At 43.9% G+C, this 20,429-nt stretch overlaps 3 protein-coding genes across 3 annotated transcripts; 1 reads left to right on the top strand and 2 right to left on the bottom strand.

Moving 5' to 3' along the window:
* The first annotated feature begins 3,121 nt into the window (after positions 1-3,121).
* LOC130134743 (uncharacterized) lies at positions 3,122-4,166 on the top strand. The gene is made up of 3 exons (XM_056302402.1): positions 3,122-3,294; positions 3,371-3,655; positions 3,745-4,166. The coding sequence occupies exons 1-3, from the start codon at positions 3,185-3,187 to the stop codon at positions 3,782-3,784; spliced, it is 435 nt and encodes a 144-aa protein (XP_056158377.1). The 5' UTR covers positions 3,122-3,184; the 3' UTR covers positions 3,785-4,166.
* Positions 4,167-5,970: 1,804 nt separating this feature from the next.
* LOC115682753 (4-hydroxyphenylpyruvate dioxygenase-like) lies at positions 5,971-7,808 on the bottom strand. The gene is made up of 2 exons (XM_030607078.2): positions 6,572-7,808; positions 5,971-6,238 (listed from the first exon to the last, which is right to left on the bottom strand). The coding sequence occupies exons 1-2, from the start codon at positions 7,726-7,728 to the stop codon at positions 6,052-6,054; spliced, it is 1,344 nt and encodes a 447-aa protein (XP_030462938.1). The 5' UTR covers positions 7,729-7,808; the 3' UTR covers positions 5,971-6,051.
* A 3,852-nt stretch (positions 7,809-11,660) lies between these two features.
* LOC115682697 (4-hydroxyphenylpyruvate dioxygenase-like) lies at positions 11,661-13,444 on the bottom strand. The gene is made up of 2 exons (XM_030606992.2): positions 12,259-13,444; positions 11,661-11,903 (listed from the first exon to the last, which is right to left on the bottom strand). Exons 1-2 carry the CDS (start codon positions 13,410-13,412, stop codon positions 11,717-11,719), a joined length of 1,341 nt encoding a protein of 446 aa, XP_030462852.2. The 5' UTR covers positions 13,413-13,444; the 3' UTR covers positions 11,661-11,716.
* Positions 13,445-20,429: the final 6,985 nt, after the last annotated feature.

Genomic DNA, 20,429 nt, shown 5'->3' with positions numbered 1-20,429 from the left:
CAACATGGTGAGAAGCTTGTTGGCAAGAGGAAAAGTTCCAAAGACTTTTTTGCCGGAATCAGTAAACTGGAGTATTCATGTTTTGAACAGAAGTCCAACTTTTGCTGATCAAAATATGACACCAGAAGAAGCTTGGAGTGGGAGAAGACCAGCTATAGATCACTTCAGAATCTTTGGATGCATCGCGTATGCCCATGTCTCGTATGAGAAAAGGAAGAAACTTGATGACGAGGCTGAAAAATGTGTCTTTCTTGGTGTAAGTGAAGCATCCAAAGCATATAAATTATTCAATCCACTGACAAAGAAGCTTGTGATCAGCAGGGATGTTGTTTTTGATGAAGAGAACACTTGGGATTGGAATAGGCAGCAGCCTACTCAAGTCCTTTATGACAATGATGCTGAACAGAAGCAAATTTCAGCACCTTGTATGCCTGAAAATTCATCAAATACAACTTCTACAGCCACTGAGGTCAATGAAGAAGAAGCTCAATCTCTTTGCCGAGTTAGAAGAAGGCCTGCTTGGATGGAAGATTATGAGATAACTGGAGTTGTAGATCCAATTACTCACTTTACTTTATTTTCAGACTATGACCTTACAACTTTTGAGAGTGCTGTCAAAGAAGAAAAATGGCGAAAAGTGATGGATGATGAATTGATGCCATTGAAAGAAATGATACTTGGGAGCTATCTAATCTTCCGAATGGACACAAAACCATTGGTGTAAAGTGGGTCTTCAAAACAAAGCCGAAAAAAAATGATGAAATTGACGAGTACAAGGCACGGTTGGTAGCCAAGGGATATAAGCAGCAATACGGGATCGACTATACATAAGTTTTTTCTCCAGTTGCAAGACATGACACAATCAGATTGGTGGTTGCATTGGTGGCACAGAATTCTTAGCCTAATTTCCAGCTATATGTCAAATCGGCATTTTTGCATGGGTACTTGAAGGAACAGGTATTTGTCGAACAACCCCCTGGTTATATCAAGATTGAAAATGAGCATAAAGTTTACAAATTGAAGAAAGCCATTTATGGGCTAAAACAAGCCCCACAGGCTTGGTAAAGTCACATTGAGACTTATTTTCTTAAAATTGATTTTTTGAAATGTCCTTATGAGCATACACTTTTTGTTAAGATTGGAGATAAAGGGAAAATGCTCATTATCTGCTTGTATGTTGATGATCTTATATTTATTGGAAATTGTGATGCCATGTTTGAAAAATTCAATAAGTCTATGATGGATGAGTTTGAAATGTCTGATCTTGGTATGGTGCATTACTTTCTTGGCATAGAAGTAGTACAATCGAGTGATGGAATGTTTATTTCTCAAAAGAAATATGTGGGAGAAATTTTGGACAGGTTTCAGATGAAGGATTGTAATCCTATAAACACTCTAGTTGAGTTTGGCTTAAAGCTATACAAAGATCATGAAGGGAAGAAAGTTGACAATACACTTTACAAATAAATTGTGGGCAGTTTAACGTATCTAACTGCAACAAGACCAGACATAATGTATTATGTGAGTTTAATCAGTAGATATGTAGAGAATCCTACAGAAATGCATTTGTTAGCTGCCAAGAAAATCCTTCGTTACTTGCAAGGAATTGGAGACTTTTGGCTATTTTACAAGAAGGGTGAAAAGTCCAATTTGCTGGGATTTATTGACAGTGATTATGCAGGAGATCAAGATGATAGGAGGAGCACTTCGGGTTATGCTTTTATGTTTGGGATAGGTGCTATTTCGTGGTCATCCAAAAAGCAACCAATTGTCACCTTGTCAAGTACAGAAGCTGAATTTGTTGCTGCTACAACTTGTGCTTGTCAAGCTCTTTGGCAAAGGAGAATTCTTGAGGAGCTGCAATTCAAGCAACCAGGAGTTACTAAAATTTTTTGTGACAACAACTCAGCAATCAAACTCTCCAAGAATCCTGTGCTACATGGAAGAAGCAAGCACATTGACGTGAAGTTTTATTTCTTGAGAGATCTTAGCAATGATGGAACAATTGATCTAATCTACTGCAGGAGTGAAGATCAAGTTGTTGATACATTCACCAAGGCCCTCAAGATGGAGTTGTTCGTGAAGCTCATAAGGTTACTAGGTGTCTGCATGCTGAAAACAGTCACGGCTTTAAATTGAATGTTAGCAAACATCAATTTAAGGGAGGGATTATTGAAATAATAATTATTTCTTTTTCTACACGTTTAGCTAAGTTATTTCTCAGTTGTCCTAGTCTTTAGGAGTTAGTGGAGTAATTGATTTATGCATATCATGAGTTGTCATGGGTCCTATTTTGGTGGTGTTTATGTTATGTATTTGCCTATTTAAAGACTTCAAAATTCTGAATGAGATATAAGATTCAGCTTCATCTCTCCTCTCCTGTAGATATTTTTATACCTCTGTTTTATTGTTCTCAATTCTACAGTCCTTGAGATATGGGAAAATGACACTAATAGTCCATCAACTTTGGCTCAGTGTGCAATTTGGTCCATGAACTTTTAATTTATTCGATATAGTCTCCGAAGACTACATCGAACATTTCCATATAGTTCAGGAACTAAATTAAACATGTACTAAAAGTTCAAGATTACATCGAACATTTCCATATACTCTCCAGTTTTTGCTGCAACTGCTTTTGCAACCGAAACTTCTACCCAACAAGATAGAAGTGATATGACAGAAATACGAAATCGTATTCTTCATCTGCAACGAGCCAAGCACTCAGAGAATACTATCAGAGTTACCAGGATGATGTTATTCTTAACTAGCCAAGCTGGGTTTTTCCACAAAGGATGAGAACATTTATGGGAGAATTCAAGCCCCAGTCACAACTCCAAGTTGCACGTGTCTATAATTCGTTTCCTAGTCGTATTGATTCTGTTGAATATAATTATACGGAATTCCAGAGGATCCTATGCCAAGAAAATTGAACATGTACAAAAAATCAAGAGACCATATTGAACAAATTAAAAATTCAGGGACCAAATTGAATATTAGGCTAAAATTCAGGAACTACATTAAATAAATTAAAAATTTATGAATCAAATTACATATTTAGCTAAAATTTAGAGACTATTTGTGTCGTTATCCCTCGAAATATTTACCTCAAACTTTAACTTTTTCCCGTGACTTTGACACGTTTACCTCCGTCAAGTTTCTGCCGGGTGTCCTCTCTTCTCCGGTCATGGCGCTCCCTCTTGGCTGCCGGCTACAGAGAGCGCTGCGGAAGCTCGGAGAGGCGGAAGCGGAGTACGCCGAAGCCGAGCATCGCGTCGAGCGAGCCATGAAGGAGAAGTGAGTGTTCGATCTTCGGTTCTGCTCCAATCGCTCGCCGTCTCTCATCTCTCGCCCCCTGCTTTCTCTTCGCCAGGCCGAACGCACCTCGCGCCGCCGCCGCCGCCGACACCGACGAGCAAGATCGCGACGCGGCCAAGCAAAAGCGCGACGCGGCTCGAGCCTGGATGGACGCGGCGGTGGAAGAGCTCCGGGGCACCGAATGCCTCGTCCTCTACAGCATGGAGCAGGTCCGCGCGTTCCTGGAGATCCGCGGGCGGCTCGGCGGCTGCGGGCGCCTCCGCCGGGTGAGGATCGACTGCTGCGATGATCGGGCGGCGGTGCAGATGGGGCACCTTCTCTTAGATAGTGGTGGATTCGAGTAAGGTTTTCCCGCTTGGGATTTGGTGTGTTTAGATACGGCTTTTTAGAGTATCGATTAGGTTTTCACTGGTTGTATTTGTCTCGCAGCTGGATTTTCGAGCTTCCTCCGGTGACTCGAGCGGATTGATGGTACGGTGAAGTTGAGTTGGATACCGTTGAGATTCTGGTAACCTGGTTTCTCCGTGTTAATAGTGCGGGTTTCAATGTAGATAGTTGCACCTCGAAATGTTTACGTACGTAGTTGTTGTGAGCTTTGCTATGACCTGCTCGACGAAATGACTCAATGGAACTGTTGCATTTGGGAATGAGGATGCCCAATTCCCCAAACTTTTTTCTTGTGAAGCGATGCTAACGCGATAGACCAGAAACGCTTAATTCTGAAGTTCGGGATGTCCTATGAGCTACTCTCGATGTAACTTGTCGTTAATTTCGTAGGAAGGTAGTCTTGAATCGTTTGATCTTTTCCAAACCTTTCCATGTTTTCTTTTCCCTATTTTTGCTCCCCACTTACCCAATGTTCCGTTATCACCGATTTCTCTTCTATTACGGGTGCTTCCTCCAGTCGATTACCTTTATACCATGTTATTGTCTATTATCGTGGTGGTGCCTGCTTTAGAATGGAGTTTCTTAATGTTATAAGCTAGGTTCATGAGAATTTGGGTCTTAGTCTACACTGGAGGCAAGCTGAATGCAGGTGTGATGGGTTGAAAAAGAGATGATTGCACTTGTAAGATGAGCTGTTTTTGCTAAAATGTGGAGATTCTTGCGAATGGGTCCGTTCACTGTAAAATTTAGAAATTTTAATGAATCATATGAGTTCTATTAAGGTTCTCAGTGAAATTAAGTATGAAGAGAGCTTTCTGTTTGGTGCGACGAGCATGCTCATGGACTGAACACATTTGATATTTAATTTTGGAGAGCTTTGCATTAAGGGCTGCAACACTAGTAGGTCATAATTTCGTTGCAACTCCCGATCCATCTACATTTAATAGTTGGATAGAGTTGTGCAAGAGATAGATTTGCCAGACTCTTTTATGGTGGTCACTCGATTTGTGATGCTTTTATGGAGCTGAACTTAGTCGGGATGCTCAAATTGTGCCGTTTTCTTTGCTTTTAATTACAATTGGGAACTTGTATCTCAGTCAGTAAGCGGTTAAGATTGCATAAGCGTGCACCTTTGTAGGTTGTCAAACAATTTTCGTTCTCTAACAGGCACGATGGAGATGATCTAAGTGCTTGTACACAGAGTTAATATAAACTACGTGCCATCTAAGGATTCTGCTTAAGAAATGGTGCTAGACAAGGGCATAATCTTCATGGAAGTGATGGAAGAATTAAAAAGTCCATAGCATATGACCATGTGGCAGTTTTCAGGGGAGCCTAACTGAAGCGCTGACTTTCACCATGGAATGTTCATATCATTGTGGTTGAACATGCATTAGATGTTACTTTCATTCTCACTGTTTGTACAGATCTTCGGCCATGTGTACTTTTCATTGACGCCGTTGAGGGCTTGATAGACACCTTGACATTTTAGGGATAATCATGATCTTTCCCTCAAACGTATTCATTTTCACTTTGACAAGTTGCTAGCATGTTCTCACTTTCAAGCAAAGGACTATAGTAAGTATGGCAATGATATCTTGCTTGCCAGTGTAAGTTATGAGGCCCCATCTTCTGGGCTATGTGAGTTTGCACTTTGAAAGTAAATCATCGGACAGGCTGTTTGATTTCTCCATTTTCGGTTCCCTCCATATACGGCTTGCCGAGAGGATGAGCTCATAACTGTTCTTTGGATTATGTTTGAAGTACTTAATTTGTTAGGATCGCTGTCACACCGCATGAGTGAGGGTATCAGAAATATTAGAAGGGGAAAAACAGTTCATGATCAAGGATATGCGAGCTGCAGTTCACGGTCCTCATTTTTGCCCTGGGGCCGTATGAATTGCTTTGCTTCGCTGTGCAAATTCTGCAAATAGCCAGATCGTTAGGTCTTTGATCATTCATCTGAAAGGTGATACAAGTCCTGGTAAGCTCGTAAATAACTCGAGGTCCTTTTCATGTTATGGATAATTTTGAGAGGGCAAACTTGAACATGCCCCCAGTGGTGGTTGGAGTTGCTATTGTGATGTGAAAAGGTCAATCATATTTCTAAGATAGAGGCAATGACGAAGGAGCTGCCATCATCGATTTGTTCACAAAGTTCAGCCTTATTTGCTGGTTTATACCGTGACGTGCGCTCTCACACCCGATCGAGAATTTTCCATTTTTTTTTCCATTATTTATAAGAGAAGCACAAACGCACGCAACAACTTCGTCGGTAAAGAGCGTCTTATTCCTTCATACTTAGCACTCAAATATACAGCGACATGCTATGGCCAACGGCATCCCCATTCAGGCGGACGCCGGCCCGGCAACTCGTCGGGATTCGAGCGTCTTCTCGTACTCCTCGATGGACTTGAAGAGCTCCGAGAAGTTGCCCTTCCCGAACCCTCCGCACCCGCCCTTCTGATACGGTTTCCCGTGATCGTCCTTGAGCATGCACCCCACTCTCTGTATGATCTCTATGAATATGGTCGGCCTGCACAGTAAGGCAGCAAGAGAAACCAGATGAACAACATCAAAGGAGGACCACCAGATACCTTGGACTTGGAATTCACCGCTACACACACTAATTACTCAAGTTGGTTTTCGCCCGAAACAGTAATCTATGGCAATTTTTTGCTGCTGGCATCAAACTATAGCAACAAATTCAACCTAAATCCAAGGAAAAAGTTGGGGATCTGGTCAATGATCAACAAACCCATGTTTGCAAGAACAGCCCACCCTCAACCATATGCAATTCAAGATCCATCCCCAAATTCAAAGATTCACATCTGAAGGAATTGACTTTGGCATGAAATCGATCACATACCTATCACCCACAGGCTTGGTGAAGATCTGGAGCAGAGTCCCCTGATCGTCCCTGTCCACCAGAATCCCCAGCTCCTCGCACTCCTTGATCTGCTCGTCCGTCAGCACGTCCCCGGCCCGGCCCTTCAGGTTCCGGTAGTACGTGGGCGGCGGCGACGGCATGAACTCGAATCCGCCCACGCCGCTCCGCTTCCTCATCTCCCTCAGCGTCCGGAAGATGTCCTCGCTCATCAGCGCCAGGTGCTGCAGCCCGGCACCCTCGTTGTGCTCTAGGTAGGTCTGGATTTGGCTCTTCCTCTTCGTCCCGTACACCGGCTCGTTCATCGGGAGGAGGACCATCTCGTCGTTGTTCGCCAGCACGAGCGAGTTGAGCCCGCTCTCGTCGGTCCCGACGTCGTCCTTGGTGAACTCGGCGAACTCGTGGAAGCCCGTGAACCCCTTCACGTACGAGATCGCCGGGCCGAGCTCGGGGACGTTCCCGACGGCGTGGTCGAGCCTCCGGATTCCGAAGTCCAGCGGGAAGGAGGAGATCTCGTCCAACGGCTCGAACCGAGGCAGGAACCAGGAGTCCGGAGAAGAGTTGTCGCGATCGGAGGCCGGGGTTTTGTAGCTGACGTAGCGGAGGACGACATCGCCGTAGAGGTGGACCTCGGCGATGGCGGCGCGGCCGTCGAGGACGACCGGCGGGGAGACCGGCCTGGCACCGTGGGCGACGCTGGTATGGAAGGCGGCTTCGGCGTCCTCGACCTCGACGGCGACGGCGCGGACGCCGAGCCCGTGCTTGGCGGCGAAGGCGACGCAGTCGGGGTAGGAGAAGGAGGGCAGGGAGGCGGTGGCGGAGGGGTCGAGGCCCTCGGAGGCGGCGATGGAGGGGGAGTAGGGGGCGGTGAAGAGGAAGCAGAGGTCGCCGGAGCGGCAGAGGTAGGAGGCGTGGGTAGCGTTGCCGGTGGAGAGGTCGGACTTGGCGACGAGGGGCATGCCGAGGCCCCAGGAGAAGCGGCGGGAGACGTTGGTGGCGTCGGTGCACCAGAACTCGACGTGGTGGAAGCGGCGGACGGGGAAGCGGTCGGACCGGGGGTTGGACCGGACGAAGTTGGAGAAGCCGACGAGCTTGAAGTCGCCGGAGCCGGCGGCGGCGCCGTCGTCCTGCTTGCCCATGGTTTTCCGGAAGCGAGAAGCCCGCGGTTTTGGCTCGGTAAACGGCGACCGCGAGGACCGGGCCGGGGGGAAGGAGGAGTGATAGTGAATATATGGAGGGGAGTCCCGGTGGAGGGAGGGCGCGGGGACACGTGGCGAGAGGTGAGAGGAGGGAGCGCGCAATTGGAAGGTGAGGTTGGAGTGACGTGGCGAGGTTATCGATGGGGGAGATAAGGATCATGGTGAGGAGGGCGTGTGGGGGGGAGCGCAGGTGATTTCTTAGGTCGGAGAAGTTCAAGTGAAACTGAAACTCTTTGTGTTGGTGGGCTGACTGACTTTGGGTCGGGACCGATGCGTATGATGGCCCAACCTCCTCTTTTTGGGGGGCGGAAATTTCGATGGTTTTACGATGGAAATTGACGGATGTGACCTTTTGAGATTGGACGAGCTGTTGGAGATCTTCACGTGATCGAGGAAATGTTCGGGTGCTTATGGCGAGAGCGCTGAGGTGGCGAGCATTTTCTTCCTTCCATCCACTTACAAATATTCGGGTAGTTCGTTCGTCGTTTTTGAAAAGGAAAAATACCGTCAAAATTCCGAAACTATATTACTTATGATAAATTTACTCTAAATTTTTTTTTGTGACACGAAAAATCTTAAACTATATCATTTATGATATATTTTTTGACATAAAATTTCAACTATCGCCATTTGTAATATATTTTGTATTTTTTATTTTCGTTTTTCTTTTTTATTTTTTTTTTTTCCTTTTTTCTTCTCTCTCTTCCCTCCGCCAACCATGGCGGAGGGAAACCCGGCGAGGGCTGCCTTTGCCGGCGTCGGGCGACCCTCGCTGGCGTCGGGCGAGGGTCGCCCTCGCCGACTTCCCTCCGCCATGGCCGGCGAAGGGAAGAGAGAGAAAAAAAATAAAAATGAAAAAGACAAAAATGTCAATAGGCCAAAGTATTGTGGGGTAAATATGTCACAAATGACATAGTTTGAGATTTTTCGTGTTACAAAAAAAGTTCAAGGTAAATTTATAACAAGTGGCATAGTTTGGGATTTTTTGTGTCACAAAAAAAAGTTCAGGGTAAATTTATCACAAGTGGCATAATTTGAAATTTTTGGTAATATTTTCCCTTTTTGAAAATCTTCTTCTTCTTCGTCCTCCTCCATGGTGTTCCTCTCATTTACAACACTTCGTTTTGTTTCTTTTTCCTGATCTGTGTTAAGGGCTCCAATTACTTGACTTATTTGCTCTTTGGTCTGTAATCACGAGGATTTGAGTTTATCGATTCCTACTTTGCTAAAGCAAGCCTTCGCCTTCCAAAATCTGGAGTTCGTTCACCGTCATCGCTTGCGGCCATGGACGGTTCCTCAAGCGGTCGGCCATGGACTGTCATTAATAAATTTGAATTTTTTGGCAATTTTCCTCAAAATCAGATATTCCATATCAAACGGCGGAAAATATTTTCTAAATCATTTTCAGATTTCAGCAAAGTATCGAAAAATATTATCATTTTCTTGAAAAATAACTTTAGGAAGAACATATTTTAAAAATGTCATATTTTTCGCGAAAAAAAAAAAATCCTAAAGTCATGAAAGCCTAGGAAGATGATCTAAGTGCTCGTCCGCACCATGGTGGTGACCTCTAAGGATTTGCCTAAGAAGTGGTCCTAGACAAGGGCATAATCTTCATGAATGTGATGGACGAATTGAAAATGTCTCAGTCGTACAGACCGACACACTATGAAGTACGTTCCTAACTATTTTGAGAAAGGACAACTGACGAAGGTGTTCTTCCTATTTTCGGATCCTCATTTCAAAGAGAAAAGTCACCGTTTCGCGGGGTGATTAACCCTCACTTGTTGGACGAGCATGGATATACCCTGGCTGTTGGGGGCATAATTATCTTCATGAATGTGATGGAAGAATTGAAAATGTCTCTGTCGTACGGACCAACTCTATGAAGTACCCTCATACCTATTTTGAGAAAGGACAACTGACGAAGCTGTTCTTCCTATTTCCAGATCCTCATTTCAAAGAGAAAAGTCACCGTGTCGCAGGGTGATTAGCCCTCACTTGTTGGATGGAGTATGGATATAATCTGGCTGTTGGGGGCATAATTTACACCATCACAGATGTTGAAGAACTTGGAGAATGGATGGAAGGCTGCTTGGAAAACCACCCCGTGTTCGAGGCACTTACGGAGGCAGAACTCGAGAACGATCCGGTGGTGCAGCTTTTTTGACCAGCGCAACCGAGGACGGCCAGAAGGTTGCCAGGCATGGTGGGCGGACATTGCAAGCAGTATACGGACGCATGGCCGCATCTCTGTGAATAGAAATCAACTAATGGCTCTAGGTCTGTGTACTAGCAGAAATTTCAATCAGTGTGTTACTTATGAACCTTTTCGTAACTGTCCTTTGGAGTTTGAAGTATGGAATTTGTTAGGGTTGCTCTCACATGAAACGCCACATGAGTTAGGGTATCAGAAATATTAGAAGGGGTTCATGAATTGTGTAGTTCGCGGTCCTTATTTTTGCCCTCATCGGGGCGGTACGAATTGCTGCCCTGTGCAAATTATGCAAAAGCCAATTCTTTAGATTGGGAAAATTGTTGAAAAAGTCTTAAATCTATTACATTTTAGCCAATTCAGTCTTAAACCTGCCAATTCAATCCTATACCTTTTCAAGTTTGATCAATTGAGTCCATTGGACTGATTTTATCAGGAAATCGCAAATGTGGACGTCGGCCGTCTTATGTCATGATCGGCGCTAGACCTGTTAAATGGGTCTTAAAACCCATATATGACCCATTTAAAAAATAAATGGGTCATAAATTGATCAATGGAACTTTGAATAGCCCATCTTAAATGGGTCTTAAAATTTTAAACCTATCATAAATGGGTTGAGTGTGGAACCCATTTCCAACCCACCCATTAAGCCTACCCTTTTTTATAAAATTATTTTTTTTAAAATCAAAATGATTTTTTTTAATTTTTTCCCCTTTTTTATTTTATTTTCTTTTTTTTTTCTTTATTTTTGGCTGATGGCCGGCGATCGGCCATCGGCCATAGGGGAGGAACGACCTCGCCGGAGGCCGGTGAGACTCGAGCTCGCCGAATTTGGCAAGGTGGAGCCTCGCCTAAGGCTAGCGAGGCTCGGCTCGCCGGAATCGGGCGAGCTCGAGGCTCGCTTGAGGCTAGCGAGGCCTCGGCGAGCTCGAGGGTTGTCGGCCTTTGGAGAGCTCGAGCGTTGCCGGCCTCCGGCGAGCTCGTCCTCGCATGTGGCCGGACATCTACGTGGCACTTTTGGCGTCTATATCTTTCCGGTTGAAATTGGCTAGATAGATTTAATTGGCAAAATTGAAAGGTTTAGAATTGAATTGATTAAAGTGTAATAAATTTATGATTTTCTTGATAATTTTCCTGTCTTAGATCATATATCTGAAGGGGGATACAAGTCGTGGCTATCTCCTAAGTCACACTTGAGCGATTTTTCATGTTATGGAAGGTTTCCGGGAGAGGGCAACATGAATGCCCCCAGTGGTGATTGGAGGGGCGATTGTGATGTTAAAAGCCTAACCATATAACTGAGATAGAGGCAGTAACGAAGGAACTATCATTATCAATCTATTCACAAAGTTCATCCTTGTCTGCTGGTACATGCCGTGAACCAGAGAACTTTCCATTATTGTTTACCACAGAAGTACGAACGCATCCAACTTTATCGTCAAAGAGTGTTTATTCCGTCTTATTTAGCACGCAGATGACATATAGTGACGTATTATATCAATATTCGGCAAAGAGTGTTCATCCTTCTTTGCTGGTTCATGCCGTGAACCAGAGAACTTTCCATTATTGTTTATCAGAGAAGTACGAACGCATCCAACTTTATCGGCAAAGAGTGTTTATTCCGTCTTATTTAGCACGCAGATGATATATAGTGACGTATTATGCTTCCATTAGAAACCACACTTAAGGAAACGAATGGCCAAAGGCATCCAATCAGGCGGAGGCCGGCCCGGCAGCTCGTTGGGCTTCGAGCGTCTTCTCGTACTCCTCGATGGACTTGAAGAGCTCCGAGAAGTTGCCCTTCCCAAACCCTCCGCACCCGCCCTTCTGATGCGGTTTTCTGTGATCGTTCTTGTGCATGCACCCCAATCTCTGTATGATCTCTAAGAATAGGGTTGGCCTGCAACAATACGGCAACAAGAGTAGCCGGATGAACAACATCAAAGGAGAGGACCAGCAGATACTTTGGCCTTACAAAAGATCAATGCCATGTACCATTACTCAAGTTGATCCTCACTTAAAACCGTAATACAATGGCAATTTTTTGCTCCTGATATCAAATTAGAGTAGCAAATTCAACCGAAAATCCAAGAAAAAAGTTGGGACTTAGAGTAACTTGGGTAACTAATGTAACTGAGGGACTATTATATCAAGTGCGTGCATGTCATGGTTATTCCTATCTAAAATGTCATCAAAAGTTTTTTGATAGACGATCGTAGCTAATAGAGAGAGCCTGCATGAAATCGATCACGTACCTATCACACAAAGGCTTAGTGAATATCTGGAGCAGCGTCCCTTCGTCGTCCCTGTCCACCAGAATCCCCAGCTCCTCGCACTCCTTGATCTGCTCGTCGGTCAACACGTCCCCGGCTCGGCCCTGCAGGTTCTGGTAATACGTGGGCGGTGGCGGTGGCATGAACTCAAACCCGCCCACGCCGCTCCGCTTCATCATCTCCCTCAGCGTCCTGAAGATGTCCTCGGTCACCAGCGCCAGGTGGTGCACCCCTGGGCCCTCGTTGTGCTCCAGGTATGTCTGGATTGGGCTCCTCCTCTTCGTACCGAACAGCGGCTCGGTCATCGGCAGGAGGACGGTCTCGTCGTTGTTGGCCAGCACGACCGAGTTGAGGCCGCTCTCATCTGTCCCGACGTCGTCCTTGGTGAACTCAGCGAACTCGTGGAAGCCAGTAAACCTCTTCACGTACGAGACCGCTGGGCCGAGCTTATGGACGCACCCGACGGCATGGTCAAGCCTCCGGATTCCGAAGTCTAGCAAGAAGGAGGAGACCCCGTCTGTCGGCTCAAACCGAGGCAGGAACCAGGAGTCCGGAGAGGAGTTGATGCGATCAGAGGCCGGGGTTTTGTAGCTGACATAGCGGAGGACAACGTCGCCATAGAGGTGGACCTCGGCGATGGTGGCGGCGCCGTCGAGGACGACCGGTGGGGAGACCGGCCTGGCACCATGGGCGACGCTGGTATGGAAGGCGGCGCCGTCCTCGACCTCGATGGCAAAGGCCCGGATGGCGAGGCCGTGCTTGGCGGCAAAGGCGATGCAGGCGGAGTAGGAGAAGGTGGGGAGGGAGGCCATGGGGGAGGGGTCGAGGCCTTCGGAGGCGGCAATGGAGGGGGAGTAGGGGGTGGTGAAGAGGAAGCAGAGGTCGCCGGAGCGGCAGAGATAGGAGGCGTGGGTGGCATTGCCGATGGAGAGGTCGGACTTGGCGACGACGGGCATGCCAAGGCCCCAGGAGAAGCGGCGGGAGGCGTTGGTGGCGTCGGTGCACCAGAACTCGACGTGGTGGAAGCGGCGGACGGGGAAGCTGTCGGACCGGGGGTTGGACCGGACGAAGTTGGAGAAGCCGACGAGCTTGAAGTCGTCGGAGCCGGTGGTAATGCCGTCGTTTTGCTTGCCCATGGTTTCCGGAAGCGAGGGGTCGGATGGCTTTGGTATGTAATTGGTGTCCGTCAGTGACTGTGAGGAGGGAACGGGGTGGGACTGTGAATATATATAGAGAGGGACGAGCGTATGTTGGGAACGCACGTGTGAAATGGAGGAAAATGGGGTGGGGGTAGGTTTCAAGTATGCCCTAAAGTCACCATGTAACAGTTACATGTTAGGGATTTAAGTTATACTTTCAATTACATTATCTATTTAATGGCAAGGACGTATTCATTCATTTGTCCAATTATTTAAATATATGAATGATTCCATAAGATCAGTTGTGACTGGACCTATTCTTGAGACGTTAAGAATATATGTGACAGGTTCACAGTTAGACTGAATCTTTAAATTGTTCTCGATCGATGGATCATTGAGTGGATATTAATGATCTTGTTGAGATCGGTGTGTTTGTAACTTCACCAACAAGTATTGGATAATTAAGGGAATGACGAGTCATGAGTCATTGGATATTGCGATACCCGAGCTAGAACACAGGTGTTTGTATCAGACAAGTTCACTGAACGTGACGCGCATATAACGATTAGCAACATGGAAGCTTTTAGCGTGGTCAATGCCTAATCGTTTATGCTCTGGTCTTGTGTAAATAATCCTTAGACCTGAGGCACAGTGTTGACTTGTGTGTTGGATGGCTATGGTTCACAGGTGCACATATTGCTGGTTCGTTGATCCGTCTCTGTACTTGATGGCCATAGTTCGTTCACATACGAAGTTACACGTGTACGCAAAATGGAATCTGTCTCCTTGTTATACACAAGGTACAATAATGATGTCCTATGCAATCTAATCTTGACATTGCATTAAAATCCTCGGCTGGGGTTGTAACCGAGAATGAATTGTTCATGTCTCATATAAAATGTATGTAAATTAGATTTGTGCATATGATCGAATTGGTGACTTGACAAATACTCCATGGTCTTTGTTCGATCGGGACATAGTAAGGCAGAAGGATTGAATTACACTGTAACCAAAGCTGACAGGTTCATTATGTTCTTAAAACATTCACACTGTCTGGGTAGCCATGACATATTGCTAGATGTCAATCGTGGCTTGTAGGACCTAGAGGTTGGTCGAGACAATCAATTCTCTTGGGAGTACTAACGTGTTAGTGCAAGTCCTACTACTAGATCAGTGATGAACCTAGGGATGTCACACACCATAACCAATTTAGAATGACGTTATACGGAGGATGCAATATTGCAAATATGTTTGCAATTATAGCAATCGATTAGTCAGATTGAGATTAAATTAAATATGATTTAATTTAATTTTATTTCAGTCATGATCGTGCGTGCATATGATGCACACGCAAACCTAAAGTGGCACATGTTAATGTGCCATATGATCTTACCCTCTTAATTTTATTAATTAAAAGTGTACACGGTCAATAACGGTCAGCTCCTTGCTGATCGTGTGTGTTTTAATTTAAAATTAAAAAAAAAATTTGAAAATGATGATGATAGCGCATGCACACGGTCAGCAGTTGACCGTGTGCATCACCCACGGTCAGCAACTATTGCTGACCGTGGGCATCATCCACGACCAGCAACCGTTGCTGGTCGTGTGCTCTATGCACACACGATCAGCGACGATTGCTGGTCGTGTGAAGGGTGGCGATCAGCAACCGTTGCTGACCCCACTAATAAAGTGCTATCAGCAACGGTTGCTAAAAAGTGACGAAGAAAGGGTGCAATTAAGGGCATTATCATGCGTTCGTCGGAGTTAAGAAAATACGTTTTCTCTTCCGACGACGTGACGAAATATCGAGAGTGCGGAGAATTGTCGCCACAAGATTGCTAGCACAATTATATTGGTGATTACCCGCAAGTTCTTCCTTCCGTTCGTCGTGCGATTGGTGGTGTGTCTAAACTAGAGGTCCGTCAGCTCGGCCTCGCCGGGCAGCGGTCGACCTCGCCGTCGCCCACTGGGCGATGGTGAGGTCGACCCGCGGCCATGGCGGCCCCGCTCGGCCTCGCCCGGATCAGCCGGTGGCCGGTCCGACGACGGGAGAAAATTATAAGAAATTTTTTTAAAAAAAAAATTCGGAAAAAATAAAAAAATTTTAAAAAATGAATGTTAAGTGATTTTGCTTTTATTTAGGTACGTGTCCAATTGAAGGTTTCGCAATCCAAGTGAACTTTGCAATTCTCTTCAAATTGACCACTTTCTGCTACCAAGATTTAGTCAAATATCTTGGTAAGTCTTCTTTACATGGTAATTTTTTTATTTTTTAAAATTTCGTAGTAATTGTTGCGTGAAAAACAAAATTTTAATTTTCATAAATTTTTTTTAATTAACAACGGTAGATATGATATTTTAAATATTTTACGATATTTTTTTATTTTAATACAGACACAATGCAAAGAAACAGGGCTTGGATGTATAATAAGAACTTACATGGACATCAAGGATTGACCGATGAGTTTCGGACTGGGTTGGAACTATTTTTAAACTTTGCTAGTAGTAAATATGAGTTCATGGATGAAAATAAGTTAAGGTGTCCGTGTAGAAAGTGCAGTAATGGTAAATTTCATGTGTGTGATACAGTTAGAGAACATCTTTGTAGATTTGGGTTTACTCCGAATTATTATAATTGGACTTGCCATGGTGAACCATTTATATCTGATAAAGGATATCGAAAAAGTGACCAATTTTTAGGAGGGGAAGAAAGTAGCTATTATGACCAATTGAACCCATACGAGAGGATGGTGATTAATGCAGCTGGTCAGAATTTTGTTTCAGATTCGAACCATGCAAGTACTAGTTTTACTCCTACACATGAACAAGTGGGTACTAGTCATGCATCACAATTGGAAGACATGGGAGTAACGGGTTTTGATGAGAATGTGTGTAATGGAGCTTTTTCATATAATCAATTCTGGGAAGTGTTGAAAGCAGCAGATGAACTTTTATGGCCAGGTTGTGACAACCACACTAAGTTATCTGTGACAGCAAGACCGTTAAATATCAAGGCAGAGCATAATGTGTCGCAAGATTGCTTCAACTCTTTTGTTGAAGTAATGCGGGAAACAATGCCTCGTGATAACAGCATGCCAAGTGATTGTTACAATATGAAAAAGCTAGTGGATAACTTAGGTCTTCCGGTTGTAAGGATTGATGTATGTAGTAGGAGTTGTATGTTATATTGGAGAGATAATGAAAATGCAGAATCTTGCAAATTCTGTAGCCAACCTAGGTACAACATTAACAGGAGGCAGGGTCGTAATCAGAAGCGTAGACCATGCAAGCAAATGTTTTATCTGCCCTTAATCCCCAGATTGCAAAGGCTTTATGCGTCTCAAGCAACAGCTGAACACATAACTTGGCACGCAAATCATGAACCAGAAGAGGATCTAATGTGTCATCTTTCAGATGTAGAGGCATGGAAGCATTTTGATAGAACGTACCTTGAGTTTGCGATAGAGCCTCGAAACATCAGGTTAGGTCTCTGCTCTGATGGATTTGCCCCATTTGGGAAATCAGGAAAAAGTTATTCATGTTGGCTAGTTATCTTAACGCTGTACAATCTTCCACCTGGTATGTGCATGAAGACACCTTATATGTTTTTGACATTGATCGTGCCTGGCCCGCAAAATCCGAAAAAGTTAATAGATGTTTATATGCAATCATTGATTGAAGAGTCACAACGGCTATGGGAGGAAGGTGTCCTTACATATGATGTTTCTACCGATCAAACATTTGTAATGAAGGCTGCTCTTCTTTGGACGATAAATAACTTTCCAGCTTACGGAATGTTATCTGGATGAAGTACAGCTGGGATCTTAGGATGTCCGATATGTTTGGAGAGATCAAAGTCATTTACATTAAAACATGGAAAGAAGCCCAGCTATTTTGACTGTCACAGACAATTTTTACCGATAAATCATACCTTCAGAAGGAATAAAAAAGAGTTCATGAAGAATAGGACTGAAAGAACACGTCCACCATTGAGGTTGACCGGCGATCAAATTTGGGAGCGGGTGCAGGACTTTCCAACTGTTGTTCAGAACCCTCACGGTACGACTTTTGCGTACGGAAGTAGACATAAGTGGACAAAACGCAGTATATTTTGGGATCTACCGTATTGGAAGGCCCATCTTATTCATCATAATCTTGACGTCATGCACATAGAAAAGAATGTTTTCAACAATGTCATAAAATACTGTGATGGATGTCACCGGAAAAACAAAAGACAACTTGAACGCAAGAAAAGATATGAGAGATATTTGTGATCGACCAACACTAGATGTGGATGCAAGCAGCAGGGGACCAAAACCAAAAGCAGTTTATACATTGGATAAGGAGCAGAGGCGAGTTGTTTGTCAATGGTTGAAATCTGTGCGGTTTCCTGATGGATATGCTTCGAACCTCGGAAGATGTGTTGATTTGAATGAATGCAAATTGACAGGTTTGAAGAGTCATGATTGTCACATATTGATGGAAAGTCTAATTCCAATAGCTTTCAAGGAAGTTCTAGCGAATTTTGTTTGGGGCTCCATTACAGAGTTAAGCAATTTCCTGCATGATATTTGCTCGACAGTGTTAAAAGCATCGCACATGGACAAACTAGAGAGAGATATTCCAATTATTCTTTGCAACTTAAAAAGGATATTTCCTCCATCATTTTTTGATTCGATAGAGCATCTCTTAGTTCACTTGCCTTATGAGGCCAAAGTTGCAGGTCCCGTACAATTTCGATTGATGTATCCATTTGAGAGGTAAATTTTTTTTAAAATAAAGTTCAAATTACTTTATTATATATTATGTTCCGATAAACTTCTTTCTATTGCAACTAGATTCTTATATCATTTGAAGAAAAAAGTGAAGAATAAGGCATGTGTTGAAGCTTCAATTTGTAATGCATATATTGTGGAAGAAGTGACAACATTTGCATCATACTATTTTGAGCCGCACGTGCAGTGCAAGAGGCGGAGAGCAGGCAGAAATGATGAGGGCCACATTGATCCCAATTGCAAAGCATTCTCTATTTTCAATTATCTGGGTCGACCAAGCGGCGCATGTCAGTCTCGTTACCTAACAGGCGAAGAATTGCATGCAGCCCATACATATATTTTACTGAGCTGTCCAGAAGTCGAGCCATACTTCGAGTAAGTGTAAATTTGCAAATATATGTATTGTGTGTCAAATATTTGCTAATATATAAATGGTATTTATTACTATGATTTTGCAAACTTCAATGTATGGACTACCATAAAATGAGTTTGACTGTATGTGCGACGAACAATTTGCAGCATGGTTCAAAACATATGTAAGTTGCCTATGGACCGTTCACTTGCCTTATTAAAATTTTATACATCATTTATTGAAATATATATTATTGACTTTGCGTGTGTAACCTTAGGTTCACAATAATCATGATGAACTTGGAGAGCAAGGATTGCTATATTATCTGTCATGGGGTCCACAGTTAAGAGTGCGGAGTTGGCCAGCATATTTCATAAATGGATATAATTTTCACACTCAAGAATATGGAATGGGAAAAGCCACAATGAATAGTGGTGTATCTGTTCGGTCATCCAATGGTGTCAGTTCAAAAGATGATTTTTATGGATTGTTGGATGAAATCATAGAGATAGAGTACCCTAGACCATTAATGATGCGGGTTGTGTTATTTAAGTGCAAGTGGTTCGACCCCGTCAAAGGAATGAAGGTGCATACGAAGTTTAATTTGGTTGAAATAAATCATAAGAAAATGTATATGAAATATGAACCATTTGTCTTGGCACAACAAGCAATTCAAGTATGTTATGCATCATATTCTAGTTTGAAACGTGATAAAGCTGATTGGTGGGCTGTATGTAAAATCAAAGCACGGAGAAAAATCAAGGAACACTGGAAAGACAGAGCCTATCAACAAGAGGAAGTTTCTAACACAGTTGAAACTGAGGAATATAACATTCCAACTTTACGAGATCCATGTGGAGCTATGATAGATGTGGATCCAACAGAAATTTGCGAATTAAATGTACAAGACTGTTCAGAATCTGATTTTGAGACAGATGATGAAGAGGAAGAGCAAGACGAAGACGAATTGGAAGACGAAGACGAAGACGAAGATTAAAATTTTTGTGACAAAACACTAATGATGTGTAATTATTATTGCGACAAGTGTTATTTTGGTTGTCACAATTATTATTATTGTTCTTGTTATTATTGATATTGTTATTAACATTATTGTTGTTGTTATTACTGTTGTTGTCGCTTATTCTTCTTAATTTAATTGATCGTCGGAAAATTTGTTGCTAAATGACGACAAGTCAAATATTATTCGTGCGATGACATTTGCGATATTATATTTTCCAATGAATTTGGATCGTCGCTAAATTCGTTGCTCATTTTACGACAACAACTTATTCGTGGCTACTGTTCATCGAATAATTATTGACGAATTTGCAAATTCACGGCAATTGTTCGAATCCGTCGCAAAATTTGCGATGGATTCGAAAATGTCCTTTATTTTTGGAATCCGAAATAAATCCGTTGAAATTTGTGACGGAAAAATATTGTCTGTCACAAAATTGTGGATGGAAAAAAATACGTCGCAAATTTTCGACGGACACAACAAAGTCCGTCGCAAATTTGCGACAGACGAACCTAATGTCCGTCGCAAATTTGCGACCGATACAACAACGTGCCCCGGTAATTTGCGACGGACAAAAAAATGCCGTCGCCAATTTGCGACGGACGGGAGTGGTCCGTCGCAAATTTGCAACGGACCACTCTCGTCCGTCGCAATCTCTCTCTCCCGCCTGCCGTGCCCCGGTCAGCTTTTCCTCTCTGACATTTTTTGTTGTTTTTCGCCTAAAATTATTCTTCTTCTTCTTCGTCTTCATCGCCGAGTGCACTACCGTCGCCGTCGCCGCCGTCTTCTTCGTCACTTTGCTCCGTCGCTGCAACCGCCGTCGCCCCCGTCGCCGTCTCTGCCGTCCCCATCGTCGTCTGCCCGCGCGT

Source organism: Syzygium oleosum, unplaced genomic scaffold (assembly GCF_021117445.2).
Source record: "Syzygium oleosum isolate NSW1041296 unplaced genomic scaffold, Sole_v2.1 Sole_v2.23, whole genome shotgun sequence".
In the NCBI taxonomy this organism is placed as follows: Eukaryota; Viridiplantae; Streptophyta; class Magnoliopsida; order Myrtales; family Myrtaceae; genus Syzygium; species Syzygium oleosum.
This window is presented reverse-complemented; position numbering and strand designations above follow the sequence as displayed.